The sequence below is a fragment of the Strigops habroptila genome, chromosome 1 (genome assembly GCF_004027225.2).
Source record: "Strigops habroptila isolate Jane chromosome 1, bStrHab1.2.pri, whole genome shotgun sequence".
NCBI classification, from domain to species: domain Eukaryota; kingdom Metazoa; phylum Chordata; class Aves; order Psittaciformes; family Psittacidae; genus Strigops; species Strigops habroptila.
Window position 1 is genome coordinate 4,211,735 of NC_044277.2, and position 20,606 is coordinate 4,232,340.

The window sequence follows — 20,606 nt, forward strand, 5'->3', positions numbered from 1 at the left end:
TCTCGGGTGCTTTCTGCACCTTGCTGATCTGTTTAGCCTAAGCTAGCTTTTGCCACACACTGATATATTCTAGTAGCACATGTAGTAGAAATAACTTAAAAAGAAGAAATTGACCACCACATCCTGGTCATGTCTCATGAAGTACAGAATCTGTCAGTAGTAGTTAATAAACCAGTGAGTAACAGTAGCTGCAGACAAAGCTAAAACCAATTGGGCTTTTAGTAAAACTTGTTTACCATGAAGGGTTAGAACCATGCCTACTCCTGTGTGTCGTAAATTGGAAGTTTTAGGTGAATTTGGGCTTTTCCTCTTGCTGTGAGGGTCACAAAGAAGGTATTTCCCAGAGAGTAACATCCAAAAGTAGGGAAGAGAAATCATTTCAAAGAAAAAGCAAGATGCCACCATCTGTTAAGGCCGGGTAGAACAGGGGGTATCACTTTCCTCCCTCCTGCTCCAGCACCAGAGGATGAGTACAGCAGAGATGCTGCTTCTCATAGAAGATGGCTGCACTGGGCCATGATAAAAGGTATCGATCCCCCCCCGCCCCCCCCCAACTCCAGCAACTAAAATGAATGAAAACCAATCCCTCCCTCCTGCCCTGGTCGCCAGTGAAGTGTTGTCAGAACACACAACTTGGGGGCAAATTGCTCCTCCAGCCTCCTCTGCCCCGAAATGGAGACCAGCCGTGTAATGTCATCTTATTGCTTTTGGAGGGGGGAGAAGGGGGACACCAGGAGTTGCATAAGAGGACAAAGGCACCAGCATCTCCCAGCTGCCAGTTGTGAGGGTTTCTAGAAAAAGCCACATCTCAGCCTCCCCAAAGAAATAGGACAGATGAGAAACAGCTTGTGCTATATTTGTCATTGAATGGTGACCATTCCTTAGTTGATGAATACTCTGTACACTGTTCACCAGCTTAACCTTAGGGAAATGAAACGGATCTGGCCTACTTTGATAAGGGCTGTGAGATACCTGCAGTCAAAGAAAGGTAATATAATTTAGTTTGGGTAGCTTTATTCTGGCTCTTTGGCTTTTCGGTTAAAGCTTCAGGTTACCTGCAGTAAAAAAATGGATAAAACTTTTAAATAATACTTTTAAAAGTATTTTATAATGTCTTAAAATGTGGTCGTGATGTATAAAATGTGTTTTATTATCCATAACTCCTGTCTAAAGGATCTGTTCTCTTTTTGAATGCAACAGTTTAAGCTTTTGGTGTATTAGGTGTGATCTTGTAGCTAATGCTTGCTCTTGGAAATGTTTGAGTGAGTCTGTGTTCATACAGATTGTGCTTCTGCTTTGGTTTTGAGTGTTCTTAAACCTAAAATCTTCAATCTTCTTAGTGATAGTGCGTGATCACCTAATTGCAGCCGATTCTGTGTCTGTAGGACTGCATGAAAGAATAAGATAACTTGCTTTTCTTTATAAAGGATTCCTGTAATCTGTGTTGCCAGCTTTTGCCTCCTCTTTACGCTGAAGTCCAGCCTCAGTAGTGTTCCTGAATTCAGTGATTCAGCCTGCATCTGTATACTCCAGATTTGAGAATATTTTGATTGGCAAACCAAGAGAAAGTGTGGATTTTGGTTACTGGCATATTTCTTCTCAGCAAGCAAGTCTGTATTACTTCAGTAGTGATAGGAGTTAAACATGTTTGGCTGCTTCTCTCTCCCCCCCCCATTCCCAAGTAATTTGAAACTTAAAATCTCTGGTCTTGTGGAATAAACAGCCTCAAGCTGGGTTACGGCTTTGGGGGATGCTGAAGTGGGTGTCTTGGTCCCGGAGGAGGCAGTTCTTGTTATCCAGCTCAGTACTGAAAACTGGTGCCAGTATCACACAGGGCTGGTTTCTTTCTGACTGTAACAGTAGACTAGAAAAGTAGTCCTGGATCATTAAACACCTCTAATCCTTGGTAATTTTATTAGTGGTGCAATGTCTTGCACTTTGGTTCAGATACTTTTGCCAGTGACCTTTATTCCTGGGTTGCCTGTGGCAGTGCCGCTTTAAGCTTACAAAATAACTCGGTGAAAGAAATGTAAATGTAACAGTCAAGGATAGCTGGATAGCTCTGCTGAATAGCTGGGAATGCTCGGAATTATCCACCCAAGAAGGAGGAAGTTTCATGAATAACTTCCATGGGAAGAGCTCTGTTTAATAATTCATGACCAGTAAATTGACGTGATGTTGTTAATGTCATGTGAGTAGTTGGTGAAGGGCGATCGCAGCCCTTGAATTCAGCCGTTCAGCCTGACATGAAAAGCTCTGTGCTGTCTGAGGAGAATCAAACCTCATTCAGTCCAAACCCTTGATTAAAAGAAATAACTGGAAATTTAAGCTAGCCGTGTTGTGAAACGTATTTAATCGTGTGGGAAGGAGTTTTACCCTGTTTATTGCAATCTCTTGATGTTGCAATGTTTTTTGAAGTGATAAGCAATTCCAAGTTCGATGTGTTTGGATTTTTTCCTGATGAACCCTGCTGTTCCAGGAGCTGTGCTCAGATGGAACCTGATCTGCTGAGTATAAGCAAGACGGTTGGATACAGAAGAGAAAAGCTCAGTGCTGTTTCTCCTTCTCCTAAGAGAAGAATACTTGCGTGATAACTTTGAGTCTCTTTGATTTTTAGGTGATAGGTGACACTGAAAGGGGTACAGTGGTGAAAACAGAGGAAGGAAAGTTGCTGATCCTGTGAAGGTGGACAGGAAAATAGTCCCTAAATCAGGATTTCTTAAGTTTTTTGACACAGATTCTATATAAACCATAGAAATATAACAGCTATTGTGTATTAGGAAAGAAGAAAATCCCTTCTGTTAGCATGAGTGTTCTGCCGCATCTTCACGGTGAGCTCCAGCAGAGGTGAGTGGAGGGAAGCACGCACTCCTGCACTTGTGGATCTGTAGTGTAGTTTGGGAATGCCATGAAGTGCTTCCCCCTTGGTTTCCAAGGACATAACAACTGGGAAAAGAGTTTAGTCTGTCATTTGACAGTCTGTTGTTGTAAGGCTCACGACACTGTCTGCATCAGTGGTGCGACACATCAGCCATTTCCCTCCAAACCAGAAATCTGCCTAAACTCTTGTTAACCCTTATTAACTTAGTGGCTTCTTAAGGTGTGAGATTCGTAAAGTGTCAAAGCATCTCTTGGTTTATGTGTGGAAAAAAGAAACCCAGTGTTAATGTCATCAAACCCCTGCTTTTCAAAGGCAGTTTCAAAACAATTCCTGAGATGCCTGTGTCTATTTAAAATAGTCTGGAGAAGGCAGGGGGGGTTCTTCCCTTCAGGGTTACTCTACAGCATTGATGTTCTTCAATATGTATAGGAAGTATGCAGCTATGAGAGTGCTGATGGATTCCCATCAGGGTGATTTGTTTCTTACTCAAAGACTACTGGAATAGAAAATGGAGCTTGAGATATCCTTACAATGAAGGCAAGCGAGTGCTTTAGTGCTGGGGTGTTCCCTGTGTAATGGAGATGTATGATCTTATCAGCTGCAGCACCTGGTAATGAACCACTGAACCAGTGTCACATGGAATTCTGAGCTGCCTGGGAAAAACTTAAAGCAGGAAACCAAAATGGTTTAAATACCCCTTTGGAAGATGCAATAGGAAAAGGCTGAAGAGCAAAGTCTGGAAGTCGGATCTCAGAGGATGGTGCATTGATTGAAACATTGTGGTTTTGCTGGGAAGTTTAACAGGAGATTGTGGCCTGAACAGCTTCTTTGTTCAGTTTATATCTGAGACTTTTGATCACAAGTTGCATTGTGTGTGTGTATATATATTTGTTTCCTATATGGCACGTATATACAGAGACATGTGTGCACACACATGGACCCAGCATCATTTTCCATACCCAGTGAGCTTGGCAACAGTTGAGGTAGTTCAAAACCAGCATCTTTAGCTACTAAGGGGGCTTTCTTACCTGGTTTTGCTCTTTTAGTGAATGCAATTCATTGGGCAGCTGATCTTTATGCACAGCTTTTATTGCAGGGACTGGTGTAATGAAATAAGCTCTTCTGGCTGGTGTTATGTTTATAAGAAATATAGCAGCTTGTCTCAGTCCTTCCACTTGCTGAAGCGTGGCTTAAATGGAGCAGTTGCAAATTCATGTCTTGGTAAAGTTTCATTTTGACAGCAAAGAGTTTGTAGTTTTAGTCATTATGAATCTGGAAAAAGCACCTCACTGGTATCCTTAAATTCATGAGCTGATACAGATTTGTTCGTGGTAATCTATTAAAACCTCTGAGACATCTTAAATTAATACACACTCTCACATTACAGTAGACAAGCCCATACAAGCTACTGGCTTCTATAAACCAGCACAGGAAACAGAAGACAGACGTAAGGAAATGTCTTTGTAAATGTGCAATTAAAACGAGCTCAAGTACAGCACGTCATAAATGTGTTGGATTAAAGCACTTATAAAAATCCTGTAGCATTTATGAAGATGTCATCATCTTGCAGAATAAATGAGATCACTGCAACAGCTCCTGTTGAATCTGTGTTGAGAATGAATGATGCCACTTCTTCCTGACGGGATGGGGATTGCTGAGGTCAGGGAGTTAACTGGTGGTGGTCCAGCACTGATGTGATGCTTCATTTACTGACACACAGGAAGAGGGTTGGATTTGCCTCTTCTGGTATTGAAGGTAGATGTTTTAAGGAGTATTCCTGGGTGGAATTCAATCCTGCTGAATCATTTTGTTGACAGTAATCTATAAACAAACTCCATTCTTATATATGATAACCAAGGTTTTCCCAAGCACTGTCACTGCTTCCCAAAACAGTGTTTCCCCTGCCAACGATTTCACATCCATAAAACTAAGCCCTAAGGGTTTACTTTGTCTTATTTTTTGTATTTAAATTGAATTAACTCTGCAAATTAAATACTGTCCTTTGCTTTACTGAGGAAATTGATAAGGAAAACCAGCTCCTTCCATGGCCTGAGTCTCCTCATCTGAAGTACGAGAGGAAAATCAGTGTGTGACCTTCAGTGGCCATTGTTTGGTACAACTGCTCACAGCAACTGAAAGCACTTGAGTGAAGAGCTGCAGAGAGCGTCATATCAACACATGAAGAGCATAATAAACAGAAGTGTGGCATTTTGGGACTGAAAGCTCATCTTGAACTTCAGTTCGATGTGCTGTAGAACTGAAAGACCCTTTTTGTCAGGGGGAATTGAATAGTCTTAACTTCCCCTCTACATGCAGTGTTTGATGGTGCATCTTACATGAGCTGAACAGGCCCTGGGTGATGTGGCCGTTCCCTTTCAGCATTGGAAGAGGTGTGGATACATGTCCAAAACACTGATGGAAAGCTTTTGCTTCTCAACCTTGTAGAAGATGCAGATCATCTTCACTGTCCTGTTCCTTATAGTATGTGATAACCTGGGGTTGTCTCACTAATGATTAAAGAATGGTGGTGCCTTCCATCCACTGCAGGCTTTGTGCTGGTTCCTATAAGAATTTGGCAAAGCCAGTTCTACTTAGAATTGGTGGTAAAATCAGACTTTTCTTCACTTGAATCCCCGACTGGTTTGGGTTGGAAGGGACCTTAAAGCTCATCCAGTCCCAACCCCCTGCCACGGGCAGGGACACCTTCCACTAGAGCAGGTTGCTCCAAGCCCCTGTGTCCAACCTGGCCTTGAACACTGCCAGGGATGGGGCAGCCACAGCTTCTCTGGGCACCCTGTGCCAGCGCCTCAGCACCCTCACAGGGAAGAACTTATTCCTGCTATTTAATCTCCATCTCCCCTCTGGCAGGTTAAAGCCATTCCCCTTGGCCTGTCCCTACAGGCTCTTGTCCAAAGCCCCTCTCCAGGTTTCCTGGAGCCCCTTCAGGCACTGGAGCTGCTCTAAGGTCTCCCCTTCAGGAGCCTTCTCTTCTCCAGGCTGCCCCAGCCCAGCTCTCTCAGCCTGGCTCCAGAGCAGAGCTGCTCCAGCCCTCGCAGCAGCTCCGTGGCCTCCTCTGGCCTCGCTCCAGCAGCTCCACGTCCCTCTTGTGCTGTTGCCCCAGAGCTGGGTCAGGACTGAAGGGGGGGTCTCCCCAGAGCGCAGCAGAGGGGCAGGATCCCCTCCCTGACCTGCTGCTCCCGATCTGGGGGTGCAGCCCAGCACACGGGGGGGTTCTGGGCTCAAGCACACACTGAAGCCGGGTCATGGGGAGCTTCTCATCACCCAACACCCCCAAGTCCTTCTCCTCAGGGGCTGCTCCATCCATTCTCTGCCCAGCCTGTGTTTGTGCTTGGGATTGCCCAAACCCAGGTGCAGGTCTTTGTACTTGGCGCTGTTGAACTTCAGGAGGTTCTCACAGGCCCACCTCTCAGCCTGTCCAAGTCCATCTGGATCACAGTACTTCCTGATAAACCTGGATTAGTAGCTTTATTGCCAGTCATGATTCCCATGCTGGTGGAGTTTTCTCCTTTCATAAGTGTGTAAAAGTTCCTATAGCAGAGAATTTTATGGTCACAAGTAGGGTGAGTAATGGTCTGCAGTCCTATTAAATCTCTCTTTCTAGGGAGGAGGATGGGAAGGAACTGGGTGTATTCCTGAAGCCTCTCAGCTGGTTCTGAAGATAAGGGGTAATAACATTTAAGCTCTTCTCATAAGCCTTCTGCTATTACATTTGCAACTGAGCAATGATCTGTTGTCTTTGCTGTTGTGGGGAGGTACCAGTAGGAATCATATTCCTGAAATCCTAGTGTGTTCAGCTCAAAGGGGGTTTTGTCTGGTCTGTGGCGTGATGGTTGCTCCAGATAAACTGCAGAATTGCAACAAAGATGCTTTAGAGTAGAGCAGCCTTTTCAATGTGATCCTAGGGGCTGATTCCCACCCAGCAGCTTGCATTGCCGGGTGACCTCGACAGCACCTTTTTGTCCATTCAGGTGTTTGGTTGCAGTGGTCTTGCCTCATATTGGCAGAAATCAAAAGGCCCAATTTAAAGGTCTCTGCTTTATGCTTGTCTATAGCTGTGCCTCTCCACATGGAAGCATTTGTGTGCTGTCCACATCCATCCCACCCCATTGCCAGGGGGTAAATGTACAACTCGGGTGGCAGCGTGGCAGTTGTGTGTCTGCTCTTCACCCAGTGGTGGTGCAGTGCAATGTGCTGCTTTTATCATGTGTGTGGCAAAGAAATCCATGATGTGCACCCTGAGCTGTTCCGAGCAGGGTGTCCTCTGGCACAGAGGTGGGGTGAGCAGACTGTGGTGGTGCCTGTCGCTTCCCCAGGTTAATATTTGATCAACTCACTGTAGGTATTAGCAGCAGGGAGGCTCTGCTCTGTGTCTCTACATCTGTGCTTTCTAATATTAAGGGGGTTTTGCTCTAGTTATAATGGGAGGATTGAATGCCTGGAGTTTTCTTACACAGAGGTAGGAAAATGTCATTGCACTGGTGCTGTTCTGCCCTTGAGATGAGAAATTTGCACCTTCGTGCTTTTACTACTGAATTCTTTCAGCCACACTGCTTTTAATTCTGGTTTTTTTTTTATATATACGCTGTACTTTTTAGAGTATATAATGTAAAATATATAACATTTTCTGTATAGGTGAGGTTTTGGTGATTTTGTTTTAATGGTTCACAAATAAAGTCATAGTAGTTTGTCTTTTGCAGCCTTACAGTACCTGAAGGGACCAACAAGGAAGATGGTGAGGAGCTTTTTACGAGGGCCTGTAGGGACAGGACAATGGGAATGGCTTTAACCTGCCCGAGGGGAGATTGGGATGAGCTCTGAGGCAGAAGCTCTTCCCTGTGAGGGTGCTGAGGCGCTGGCACAGGGTGCCCAGAGAAGCTGTGGCTGCCCCATCCCTGGCAGTGTTCAAGGCCAGGTTGGACACAGGGACTTGGAGCAACCTGCTCTAGTGGAAGGTGTCCCTGCCCGTGGCAGGGGGTTGGAACTGGATGAGCTTTAAGGTCCCTTCCAACACAAACCAGTCTGGGATTCTGTGACTCTAGGATAACATTATATATATATGTATATATACATTATATACTCTCTTGTAGGAAAGTTTTGTTTCCATCTGTGGTATATGTGATGCTTCAGCCCTAGAAAAATCATATGAAGCAGGAATTCATCTATAACCTTCTAACTTATTACCATAAAATTCTTGCATGGAATAGTTTTCCTTCTTTTTACTAGACTTTCATTACTCTTTATATCCAATCTCTGCTCAGTTCCAACAGAACTGCTCCAGTTCTGTTGGAAATGGAAACAAAAATGCTGTCTTATTCCTTTCCTCCCCTTCTCAGGTGAGGCTGTAGATAGGATGTGGGCTCTTACCCTTCTGTGCTTGCAGGGACAGTCAACCTGCTGTAATGCCATAAAGCTGCTCGTAAAGTGTGTCCTTTGTGACTGACTGCAGGTATTACAGGTTTGTAGGGCCTCATCCTTTCAGGTGTTAAATGTTTCCTCCTTCCTTCTCCATGTGCACGTATGTATCCTCGTGCTTATCCCCTGGGCACAATGTATGTTGAAACCTGCTGGTCTCCAGGAGATCCATAGGTATGGTCATTGCCTTGTAAAATCGAGGCCATACAGGAGAAGGTGGATCCTGAGCACTCGGGGTTGTTGGTTTGTTGATTCATGTGTTTTCCTTGACATTGGTGCTTCAGTGGAATTTGGCTCTGGATTTTAGATGGACTGTTATTCCTGGCTTTGATCACGACTCCTCTGTGTTCTTTTCCCTTTCCTCTCGCTCCTTCCAGGCCACAGAGCTGCTGTTTGTTTTATCCCTGGGAACTCGTTTGTTGAGCCTGGAAGAGTAGATTGTATAAATGTTACAACAACTCGATTTATAAGTTCAGAGCTTTCTGTCAAAACAACGTGTTCTTAGGAATATCCCCAATGTAATTTGTTGTATCTCTCTTTAATCTTAACAAACGAACGAGGAGTTTAAGCCTCTCCTGCAGGAAGTCCTGGAAGAATTGACAAACCCTGTCCACAAGGTATATACATTGATATACACCTTTGTTAAACGCCTTATAGAACAAATGAAAACATCAAGGTAAATCTGTAAGTTGAAATCTGTGTTGTGCAGCAACATAATTCTCTTGAACAGAGCCTTGGGCGACGTGGTCTAGTGTGAGGTGTCCCTGCCCATGGCAGGGGGTTGGAACTGGATGATCTTAAGGTCCTTTCCAACCCAAACCATTCTGTGATTCTATGATAAAGAACAAATCCAGTTCTAAAATCACATCTTACATGTGGAAAATGAGGAATAAAGTATTTGGTGTTTTCTTTTCCTGGACGTTTATCTGCATTTATAAAAGCAACAGCTCTAATTTAAGCTCTTTTTTAATATAGATATCAAGTATTTTGCAGGTGAGAGAAAATGAAACAATTGATGGCAGATACAGCAGAGAAATAGTTATAAATCTTTATCAAAGTCCTCTCCTTTTAAATACTGTTAAAGAGACTGAATTGCTGTGTGCAAGGGAAGATGGGAAGAGGTGGTTTTAATGAACAACCTGGTACATCATAAATGTGAAGTAAATAGAAAGTGAAACAAGTTTTGTGTTTAGGTTTGTCTTTGGAATCTTTGAGCTGTTTCTTTTGATTAATCAAAAACTGGGGACTCTTCAGGTGTCTGCTTTAAATAACACTGAGCACATGTTGGGGTGAGGAAGGTCTTCACCACTTCAAGTTGGCCAGAGAAACCTCAGCTCCGGAGATCCCACAAGAAATGCTGCTGACCTTCAGCAAGAAGGTGGTAGGGGGTGGGTAAAACAAGGGAGTGAATGGGGATAGGCTGAAACAGGGAAGAAACGTGCCAATATCCGTCCTTGAGGGGTTATTTTTCTTACAGCAACACCCATTTCGTGTGTGTAGCAAGTGCAGCAGTGAAACAGTCTGTGCAGCTGGAGTTCTTGCTGGGAAAAAGCCATTGTTCAGCACCAGAGTGGAGCAGGGATGTTTCCAGTCCCTCCATTAACTGACATCTTAAATGAGGAATTAGTGTTGCACATTAATTGGAACTTGCTCTTTCTTAAACCTTTCTAAGGGTGTAGCCTTGGAGGAAATGGAAGATGGTGACTTTTGGGGGGTCTTGTTTAGGGGCTTGAGGTTTGGTTTTGGTTTTTACCTGAGGGGTAGAGTATACCGTGAAGTCTCATCAAGTATGCTGCTCTATATTCCTCTTTATTCTTCTATTCACTCCTTAGAGTGGGAAAACTCATTTCCTTCTGGAGTGTGAAAACAATTTGCAGCTTATTTCTTTGGAGCAAATCTTATTAACTCCTCGTGTCTCACATCTTACATTGATGTAGAAGGAACGTTGGCTCTGCATCTATCAAACCCCAGCAGCAGAACAGGAGGTGCATGGTGGCCCAGAGGGACAGCTTCTTGTTGTCCAGGTGGAACAAAACTGTTCTTGAAGTGTGACCAGCTCTGCTTTTTGCCCTTTGCTTCTCTCCTCACCTCTTTTTGGTGGCCATCGTTTTGTGAGTAATGTTGGCTTTGACAGAGGAATAAAGCTGCATTATAAGGGAGCTTTTCCCTTTGGATGCCTGTGATCTGTGCAGCTCCCTTCCCTTGCTCAGTGGAACACTCTGCACCCGGTTAAAATGAGATGGAATCATAGAATAGTTATGTCTCAGCCAAATGCTGAGCATCTTTAAAGCCCACCCCTTGACATTTACAAACTATGGGGAAATACTGAGAGGTTGGGGTGGTCGTGGTGCCACAGGCTGCACCAGGCATGTTTAAATTAACCTTTTCCTTTGCACTTCATTGGAGTTGCTTGTTCAATTGTGTGTTCAGATGGTCTCTGGCTCAGAAGTTCCTTGTAGAAGGTAATGTGGTGCTTCTGCCACCTCTTCCAATTCACATCCCTGGCTGAAGATGGTGCCCTGATAGTCACCTGTGAGGTGCTGTGTTGATTTTAGGTGCAGATTGCAGGTGCTCATCACTGTCTGCCTGTATCAGAAGCAAACAAGCTCTACTGGTCTATCCTGTTCCCTAGGAATTTCGTTAACTTCTGCCCATGTCCAAATTCTTGGAATTAAGAATTTTATTGATAAGAATGTATCAAATGATAAACCTGCTCTAGTAGCACAGCTACTGTCTAATGTTTTAGCAAACACTCTGCTCCTAAACCAAGGGAACTTGTAATTCTTTTGAGTAAATCAGGTAATTGCACTACTTCTTTCCTTTCAGATTCATCATAGAATGGTTTGGGTTAGAAAGGACCTTAAGATCATCCAGTTCCATCCCCCTGCCATGGGCAGGGACACCTCACACTAGACCATGTCACCCAAGGCTCTGTCCAACCTGGCCTTGAACACTGCCAGGGATGGAGCATTCACCACTTCTCTGGGCAACCTGTGCCAGCACCTCAGCACCCTCACAGTAAAGAACTTCTTCCTTATATCCAACCTGGACTTCCCCTGTTTCAGTTTGAACCCATCACCCCTTGTCCTATTGCTACAGTCCCTGATGAAGGTCCCTCTCCAGCATCCTTGTAGCCCCCTTCAGACACTGGAAGCTGCTCCGAGGTCTCCTCGCAGATGACAAAACTTCTTCCAAGTTAAAAAGATCCCAAAGATCCAATTTCAGGCAATTAATAATGCAATGAAATAGCGTATCCTTCAGTTGGAATAGTTGATAGTATTTTATCTGTCTGTGTCATTTCCCCTAAAGCTACTTACTGGACCAGTGTGATGGAGGTTTGAGTGACAGGAGGTACCTCTGACCTGTGAAATATTGCTGCTTGCATTAAAAAATGCATTATTTGCAGTGTGGAGGGTGTATGGTCACAGCAACATGCTGGTTTGGTGCAGAAATATGTGTATTTCATACATATTAAAGCACACATTCTGCATGCTGCAAGTTTGGTTTCCTCTTTTCTCTCTAGCTACAATGAAATAGTTCTTTTAAAATGAATTTAAACATATTAAGAGCACAGACTGCAAATACACAAAACCTTTTTGCCTCCTGAAGCTCCTGTGCAAAGATAGATCCTTTCATAAGAGATTTTCAGGCCAAGGATAACTCAGCATTTCAAAACCTGCACATGTTGAACCCCCCAAATGACTATTTCTGTGTGTTCTGATGGGGACTGCAGGAAGGTGGGATGGGAAGCTCTGGTTTGTGTAACACCAGCTTCATTTCTCATCACCTGCTGGTTCTGCACATGGTCAGATTGCGGGGCACAAATTGCATGTTTCATCACTAGGATGTGGTGGGGAATTGATTTATTGTTTCCAGGGAAGTAATAAAAACACTCTATAAAGTAATAGTTTCATCTTTAGGAGTGTTCTTAATACTCCTCCACAATCAAGTATAAGAAGATGCAATAAGTCTTATAATAAGTGGAGGTAGTGAAACCTTAGTTAGTTCTTTTAGGTTTGCCATGAAGTTGGTGCACCATCATCCCTTGTGTCCTCTGCCCTCACCTGATGAAGGGCAGCACACACTGGTGGTTCTGTACTTCAGCAGGTTGCTGGTAGCTCTGTCATTATGGTTGTGTTCGTTAGGGCTGTCAGAGAATGTGGGAAGTGAATTTCACTGCTGACCTTTCCTCCAAACATGCAGCAATTGAATACCTGATGCTTCTGGCCCCACTCCAAGTTGTTGTGACTCTCATATCTTGTGGGCTGAGATGGATGAGGTGAACCAGCACACACAGCTGCTTTAAAGGAACAGGCTGGAGCTCGTGGTGGCAAAGGTTGTGTTGTATTTATTGCCCATGCACTGTGAAGCACGGTGTAGTTTTGACCCAGGATGCTTGCTATGACCAGAGGAGAGAGGAGAACAGTAAACAGTGCCACACATACCGCTGTGGGGTGTTCTAGAGATGTTCCTGCATGGTTTCTTCAACAATTTGAGGTGATAAAACCCAATGAAGCTTAATTGTAACAAAACTTGTCTTGCTATGGGGGATTGAACCCAGATATCTTATCCTTTGGAGGACAAGGGCATGGAGTATAGGATAAGAGGGAATGGCTTTGAAGTGACAGAGGGGAGACTGAGATGAGCTCTGAGGCAGAAGCTCTTCCCTGTGAGGGTGCTGAGGCGCTGGCACAGGGTGCCCAGAGAAGCTGTGGCTGCCCCATCCCTGGCAGTGTTCAAGGCCAGGTTGGACACAGGGGCTTGGAGCAACCTGCTCTAGTGGAAGGTGTCCCTGCCCATGGCAGGGGGTTGGAGCTGGATGAGCTTTAAGGTCCCTTCCAACACAAACCAGGCTGTGATCTGTGAGTGAAAGAGTTGAGGTGCTGGGTTTAGACTCAGCCCTACACAGCATGCCAAGAGGATCCACCTAGGATGAAAGCACTGGTAGAGAACCCATAAATCTTACTGTGCTACAAGGCAATATGGAATCATTGCTGTTGACCCCAGAAGTCTGGAAAGGGCCCTGATGTAAAGTTTTGAGTGGATTACATGTTTTAAACTGCCTTTTTAAGGCTATGTCCAGTTTTATTTTGTGTTCTAAATAAAGCTATAAAGCTGTTGAAATGGGCCCTGGAGTGTATATCTCTCCTAGCTTGACTTAACCAGAGTATGATACTTAGCTGAGGTTTGGACTTGTCCCTGTTTCGTGTGTCAGTACATGCACCCCGGAGGCCACCAACTGGTTTCTTACCAGGCATTACACCTTTCACTTGACGGTTAAATCAAATTCCATGTTTGAGAAGGCTGATTGTGCTCTCTCTTCTGTCTTTGGGTGCAGTAGATGGGGACTTCAGGAGAAACAAATGCTTTGCTGAAGAATCATGTGGCTGGTGTTTGGGTCCTCAAACAGAGCATAGAGTCTTGAGGAGCCAAGAGCTTTGATTCTTATGGGGATCCAAAGGAATATCACATTGTTCAAGATCTTATGTGAGGAGACACATAGAACATGGTCAGTTCCAGCAATCCCACCTGTGAAAGTCACTTTTTTAGTGTGTTTATGTAGAGATACACTGAAGTGTGGTATCAAAAAGCTTGTAATGTGGAGAATTATTATGGTCAGTGTACTTTGAACTTCCATTCAAGCACTTGAATCAGTTTATTCTTCATTTCTACCTGTAAACCAGAAGCTGTAATTACTGACTTCGGAAAACACTTGAGCCAGAGCACAGTTAAGTAAAGCTTTACAGGTCATGGAGCTTTGTCAAGGTCATTGTCAGGCAACACAGCAACAACCTGGTTGTTGTCCTGCTCTGTTCCTCTCCAGCACTTGAGTGCCTTTATCTGGTGTCTGCTTCTGGTTTCAACTGCATGAAGGGAAGTTAAAGTGGAAAGGCCTATACAGTGGGATGTTGTGCAGTGGGATCCTGTTGTGCAGGGCTGAGATGCTATTCAGTCATGTAAAACTAGGAAAGGCAGGTTTAAAGTCAAACCCATAGAATCACAGAATGGTTTGGGTTGCAAAGGTCCTTGAGATCATCTAGTTGCAACCCCCTGCCATGGGCAGGGAAACCATAGCCAAACCTAAACGTGTGAGGCTGTGATAGTGCAGAGCCAGAATTCCTCACTGCTTTCTTTAGCTGCCTCTGGTTTCAGGCACTTCTGGGTTTTGATATCTGAGCCCCACACTTGCACTCTCACTAATTCTAATTAGTTTTTACTATTCTAGCAAGACAGTAAATTCCCACTGCTTCCATTTACTTATAGAGATGCCGAGAGGAAGAGCTCGAGCTATGTAAGGCTTCCATGGGGCAATATTTCAGTGTTAGAAAAGATTACTTGAATTGCTATGGCTTCACTTGCTTGTTTTGCTGTTCACAGGAAGGGCTGCTGCCAACCAGTGGTGAAGCTTCAAAATAAAGACATTTAATTGAGTTCTTTATTTCATAGAACCATAGAATGGGTTGGGTTGGAAGGGACCTTAAACTCATCCTGCCACGGGCAGGGACACCTTCCACTAGAGCAGGGTGCTCCAAGCCCCTGTGTCCAACCTGGCCTTGAACACTGCCAGGGATGGGGCAGCCACAGCTTCTCTGGGCACCCTGTGCCAGCGCCTCAGCACCCTCACAGGAAGAACTTGCACATCTGTCAGACTTGCACCACTCCAGTTCTCTACCACTTGCTAGAGGAATGCAAAAGATGAGCAGCAGAAGGTGGAAGGGGAGGTGAGTGTTTGCTTGGCTTTCAGTGGTGCCAAGGGACCACGGAGCAGGTTCAGAGCGCTGTTGAGAACTTAGCAGGGTATCCAGCTGGATACTTCAGTCTAATTAAAGCATATACAGACCTTGATTTTCTTGTATTCCCAACACAGCTGATGTTTGCTCACTATTAGACATTTAAATATTAAAAATAGGAATTGGTGCCAACTCCAGAGGGAATTGTTGATAGCACAGGTTATGCAATAGTACAATAAAATTGGGTTAAAATGAGTGTGTGAGGTATGTTGGGACTTAATCCTGTGGGATCGTTACTGAGAAGGATGGGTACTGTGTTGAGTGTTGTAGGATGACAAGAGTGCAAGACGTCTCCATAGAATCACAGGATCCCAGGTTGGAAGGATCCTCAAGGATCATCTGGTCCAACCTCAAAGCATGACCTAGTGTAGGTGGCCCAGCACCCTGTCCAGCTGAATCCTGAAAGTGTCCAACATTGGGAAATCACCGCTTCCCTGGGGAGATTATTCCAATGGCTGATTGTTCTCATTGGGAAAAATTTCCCTCTTGTGTCCAATTGGAATCTCCCCAGGAGTAACTTGTGCTCATCACCCCTTGTCTTTTCCATGTGACTCCTTGTAAAAGGGAGTCTCCATCTGCTTTGTAGCCACCTTTTAAATACTGAACATGGTGGTAAGGTCTGCCCTGAACCTTCTCTTCTCTGTGCTGAACAGTCCCAGCTCTCTCAGCCTTTCCTCAATGGCTTCCCAAGCCTTGGATCATCTCTGGCTCCTCTCCACCCTGTCCACATCTTTCCTGTATAGTGGGGACCAAAACTGACACAGTATTCCAGCTGTGGCCTGACAAGTGCTGAGTGGGACAATGACTTTACCTCTGCTGGTGATGCCTTTTGATAGAACCCAGCATCCTGGGGTTACACGTTGGTACCTTTGAACTGCTGCTTTGCAGCACAAACCCTTCAGCTGATTGTCAGTACCCTGAACCTCTCCTGTCTCTTCATCCCAAGGTGCTACCCAAGCACCAGGCTCCTGCTTCTGGAGCACTGAGCAACAGCAATGTACGGGTCCTTAAGACAGCCTGTACATGGAGTACGCTCTTGTTTCAATTAGTTTAGTTAATACATATATTAATTAATTAAGTGTAAGGTCCTGCAGCTGGGTTGGGGCAATCCCAGGCACTGCTACAGGTTGGGCGGAGAAGAGATTCAGAGCAGCCTGAGGAGAAGGACTTGGGGGTGTTGGTTGATGAGAAGCTTAACATGAGCCGGCTTCAGTGTGCGCTTGCAGCCCAGAAACCAACCGTATCCTGGGCTGCATCAAAAGAAGCGTGACCAGCAGGTCGAAGGAGGTGATCCTGCCCCTCTGCTCTGCTCTTGTGAGACCCCACTTGGAGTACTGTGTGCAGTGCTGGGGTCCCCAACATACGAAGGACATGGAGCTGTTGGAGCAAGCGCAGAGGAGGCCACGAGGATGCTCAGGGGCTGGAGCACCTCCTGTATGAAGACAGGCTGAGAGAGTTGGGGCTGTTCAGCCTGGAGAAGAGAAGCTGCGTGGAGACCTCAGGGCAGCTTCCAGTGTCTGAAGGGGGCCTATAAGGATGCTGGGGAGGGACTCTTCATCAGGGACTGGAGTGATAGGACAAGGGGTATCGAATTCAAACAGGGGAAGTTTAGGTTAGATCTAAGGCAGAAGTTCTTTACAGTGAGGGTGCTGAGGCACTGGAATGGGTTGCCCAAGGAAGTTGTGAATGCTCCATCCGTGGCAGTGTTCAGGGCCAGGTTGGACAGAGCCTTGGGTGAGATGGTCTAGTGTGAGGTGTCCCTGCCCATGGCAGGGGGTTGGAACTGGATGATCTTAAGGTCCTTTCCAACCCAAACCATTCTGTGATTCTATGAATTCCTCCTTCATGTTTCATCTCCGAAAACATTGATGGAATTGATATAAATTTACCCATGCTGGCAAAACATGCTAAACATGTTTTGACTTTGGTCTCTTTATCTTTTTCCTGTTGATTTTTCTAGTGTATTTCTAAAATGCTTAACTCTGCAAAGAAAGACAAACTGTACATTTCTGTATTGAGACATAGAGCTTCTGTTTAGGCAATATTCCCTGGGGAAAAAGGTGTTGCGAGGAACTGCCACTGCTCTTCCATTTCACATTGATACAGTGAAGTATTTGGTGTGTCAACTTAGGCTCAAATAGATACTAAGAACTCAAGTTTGAAATGGATTTCATGTGGCTGCCCAGGTTGCTCTGTACTGACCTGGGGCCTTGATCAATGCTTTTGACTGCAAATAATGCACTTAAAAATACATTTATATATGTCTGGGGGAGCAGGGCAAGAGCAGTGGCCAGGAGGGGATCAGAGAAGAGGCAGCAGGAGAAATAAATGCATGTTTGGATGTAGCCATAGCAGATATTACCAAGAAGAGTGAATACAGCTGAAAGATGTCTATGGTGGAACAAAGGATCACTGCTTTTATCTTCTGCTTTTGAGCATCAGCATTAGCTGAGAGACAGAGAACAAGAAAAACTCAGTAGAAACAAACAGGGACTTCCCAATGCGACTTATGGAAATAGCTGCAATTATTCACCGTTTCTGAAGGCAAAAGTGATGATAATAGGAAAAAAATACCCTTTCTCCTCTCTTTCAGTGTTTGTCCCTAATTTGAAATCACAAGCCTAACGCTTTTCTCCTTAAATCCTCATCTTTAAATATGTAACAAGATGTTAACATCAGGTGAATGCAAAACACCTTGTGCACAGCAAGCTCACTCCCTGCTTCTGTCCTGTGGCATGTACGTGTGCTGGGAGTGCTGCTTTGAGCTTTTCCCACTCTTCCATTCGCCTCATCTTCTGGGAATGGGACAGTTGCCACCACCAGGCTCACCCATGCCACGGGAACATCTAGTTGCATATGCTGTGGCTGTTTCCTTAGAAGAAACATGTCTTTTAAGTACTGCCAAGAAGGATTTTAGTGAGTCACACACGTCATATCCAACAGCAAGTGTTGGGACCAGATCTTATGATAAATAAATATATAAGGAGATTATAGAATCACTGAGTGTTGGAAGGGACCTTAAAGCTCATCCAGCTCCAACCCCTGCCACGGGCAGGGACACCTTCCACTAGAGCAGGTTGCTCCAAGCCCTTGTGTCCAACCTGGCCTTGAACACTGCCAGGGATGGGGCAGCCACAGCTTCTCTGGGCACCCTGTGCCAGTGTTCTCATTGTAAGGAAGAAAATCTCTTCCTTACATCTCATTTCAGTCTACCCTCCTTCAGTTTGAAGCCATATGAAATGAATATGATATGAGATGAATGCCATATGAGATGGCATATCAAAAGTCAGCAACGTGCTGACTTCTAACACAGGCTCCTGAAAATACAAACTTTGTCCTGGGGAGCATAGTTAAAGTTGTACTTAACATCCTTCCTTTCTGGGAGGTTGAGATAGTCAGTTAACATTTGCAAGGTGAGCTGCAGCAGGAGTTAATACGAGCTGTGAAAATGGATTGAGCTTGAAATTCATGAGACGTTTACTATGTGATGTGAGATGGATTGTGGATAATTCCGAGGAATTTAGAGTGTGAAATAAGAATTGATTCTTAATTACTAAATTGCTGAGGTTAGAGTGGACCTGTGGAGGAGATCGTTTGGTCAGGGTCAGCTACAGCAGGTTGGTCAGAGCTGTGTCCAGTGAAGGTTTTAGTATCTCCATGAATGGAGACTCCACAACCTCTATGAGCAACCTGTTGTGGTGTTCACCCACCCTGTGTAGAATCATAGAATCACCTGGCTTGGAAAAGACCTTTAAGATCATCAAGTCCAACCTTTGCTCCAGGGCTGCCAAGGCCACCACTAACCCATGTGCAGTGCAAACCTTTCTCTTCTATTTAAATGGGAATTCCCCTTTGTCACTTCTATGCCCGTTGCCTCACTGAGCATCAAAGGGAACAGTCTGGCTCCACCTTAACTGGTATTTAAACACATTGGTAAGGTTCCCCTGAGCCTTCTCTTCCCGAGGCCAAACCATTCCAGCTTTCTTATCCTCCTCTTGAATAACAGATGCTCAAATCCCCAAAGTGTCTTTGTGCTCCTTCGCTGGGCTGTCTCCATTATGCCCAAGTCACAGTGTTCCCAATACCCCTCACCAGTACTGAATGAAGGCAGGATCACCTTTCTTGACCTGCTGGCATTGGTGATGGAGCTGGTGGCCTTCTTTGCTACAGGGGCTCATGGTTGGCTTGTTGTCCACCAGAACATCCAGATGTTTCTCTGGGAAGCTGGTTTACAGGTTGGAACAGGATGATCTTTCAGGTCCTTTCCAAGCCAACCCATTCTATGACTCTATGCTCAGTCTACTAAAGCAGCCTTGTTCGTCGAGGATGCAGGTGTAATCTGAAGGCTGTTACTTCTTTTTAATAGCATTACTAGGTTAAGCTATTTTGAAGTCTTGTAGAATTATTACACCAGGGCCAGAGAAGAAATGAGCTCTGAATTTTTAGTGTCTTTTTTTATAGATTCTTTTAGTTTTTAATAGATTTTATAGATTCTCACAGGTTTTTATAGCTTTGACTTGAGATGGACTAAGTTATTTTGCAGAAATGTGACCTTTAGCTCATGGATGTCGATGCCTTCAAGCCTGAGATGGGGATCAGAATGTGGAGCTTGAGCAACGTTAGTAAATGTCATATCTACAAAGGACAAGGTGAAGGCACAGTGTGAGGGATTACAGCTTGGTTCCATGTGGAATGAGCTGGGTAAGGCTGTGGTGTTGACCATCTGCCAATGCTACTATGAGGAACTGTTCTGTTTATGTTTTAATGCATTATCCAGCTGCTGATAGAGTCATAGAATGGTTTGGGTTGGAAAAGACCTTAAGATCATGCAGTTCCAACCCCCTGCCATGGGCAGGGACACCTCACACTAGACCATGTCGCCCAAGGCTCTGTCCAACCTGGCCTTGAACACTGCCAGGGATGGAGCATTTACCACTTCTCTGGGCACCCTGTGCCAGCGCCTCAGCACCCTCACAGGAAAGAACTTCTTCCTCAGATCTAACCTGAACTTCCCCTGTCTTCATACATTGGCATTGAAATGATTTCCCTTCTGAGACTTCTTTAATTTTTCTCTCACTTTATTAATCAATTTTTACCTAATGGATTTAAATATTTTTTATGATTTCTGACTGACTCATTAGTGGGAACGATTTAGTTTCTGAAGTACTCGGAGCTCGTAGTGAAATGTGACTTTGAACTTTGATTGTGCTGCTCAAAGTCATAATCCTGCCTTCGCTCCTGATGATGGGGAACACGCAGCGCGCAGAAGAGGTGTCAGCAGGAGTCACAGTGGCTTCAAGGAGGATTCAATTAGTTGTCATTTTGTGCTTTTTGGGAAAAGAAAGGAACTTGTATTACACTTTCCTACTTGCCTGATGTAACTGGTACCTAAGCAATGAAAGGCAGGTATTGAAAACCAAACTGTATGAAAACAGCAGCTCAAAAACGGTAAAAAGTGATTTCTTGTCATTGATCTGAGAAGTGCAGAGTTGTTGGATTTG

At 44.7% G+C, this 20,606-nt stretch overlaps 1 protein-coding gene across 18 annotated transcripts in view; it reads left to right on the forward strand.

Annotated features, from left to right (window-relative positions):
• The window catches only part of PTK2 (protein tyrosine kinase 2), a 158,604-nt gene that overhangs the window by 19,542 nt on the left and 118,456 nt on the right, over positions 1-20,606 (forward strand). The window contains exon 1 of one of the 18 annotated variants that reach the window (XM_030502259.1): positions 740-988. The exons of 16 other annotated variants lie outside the window; for them this stretch is intronic. In XM_030502259.1, the coding sequence (XP_030358119.1) occupies positions 889-988 (100 nt within the window). In that variant the 5' untranslated portion in view covers positions 740-888. Of the gene's footprint in view, positions 1-739; positions 989-2,324; positions 2,848-20,606 lie in introns of those variants that run through there. One more of the 18 variants, XM_030503201.1, reaches the window with a different exon arrangement.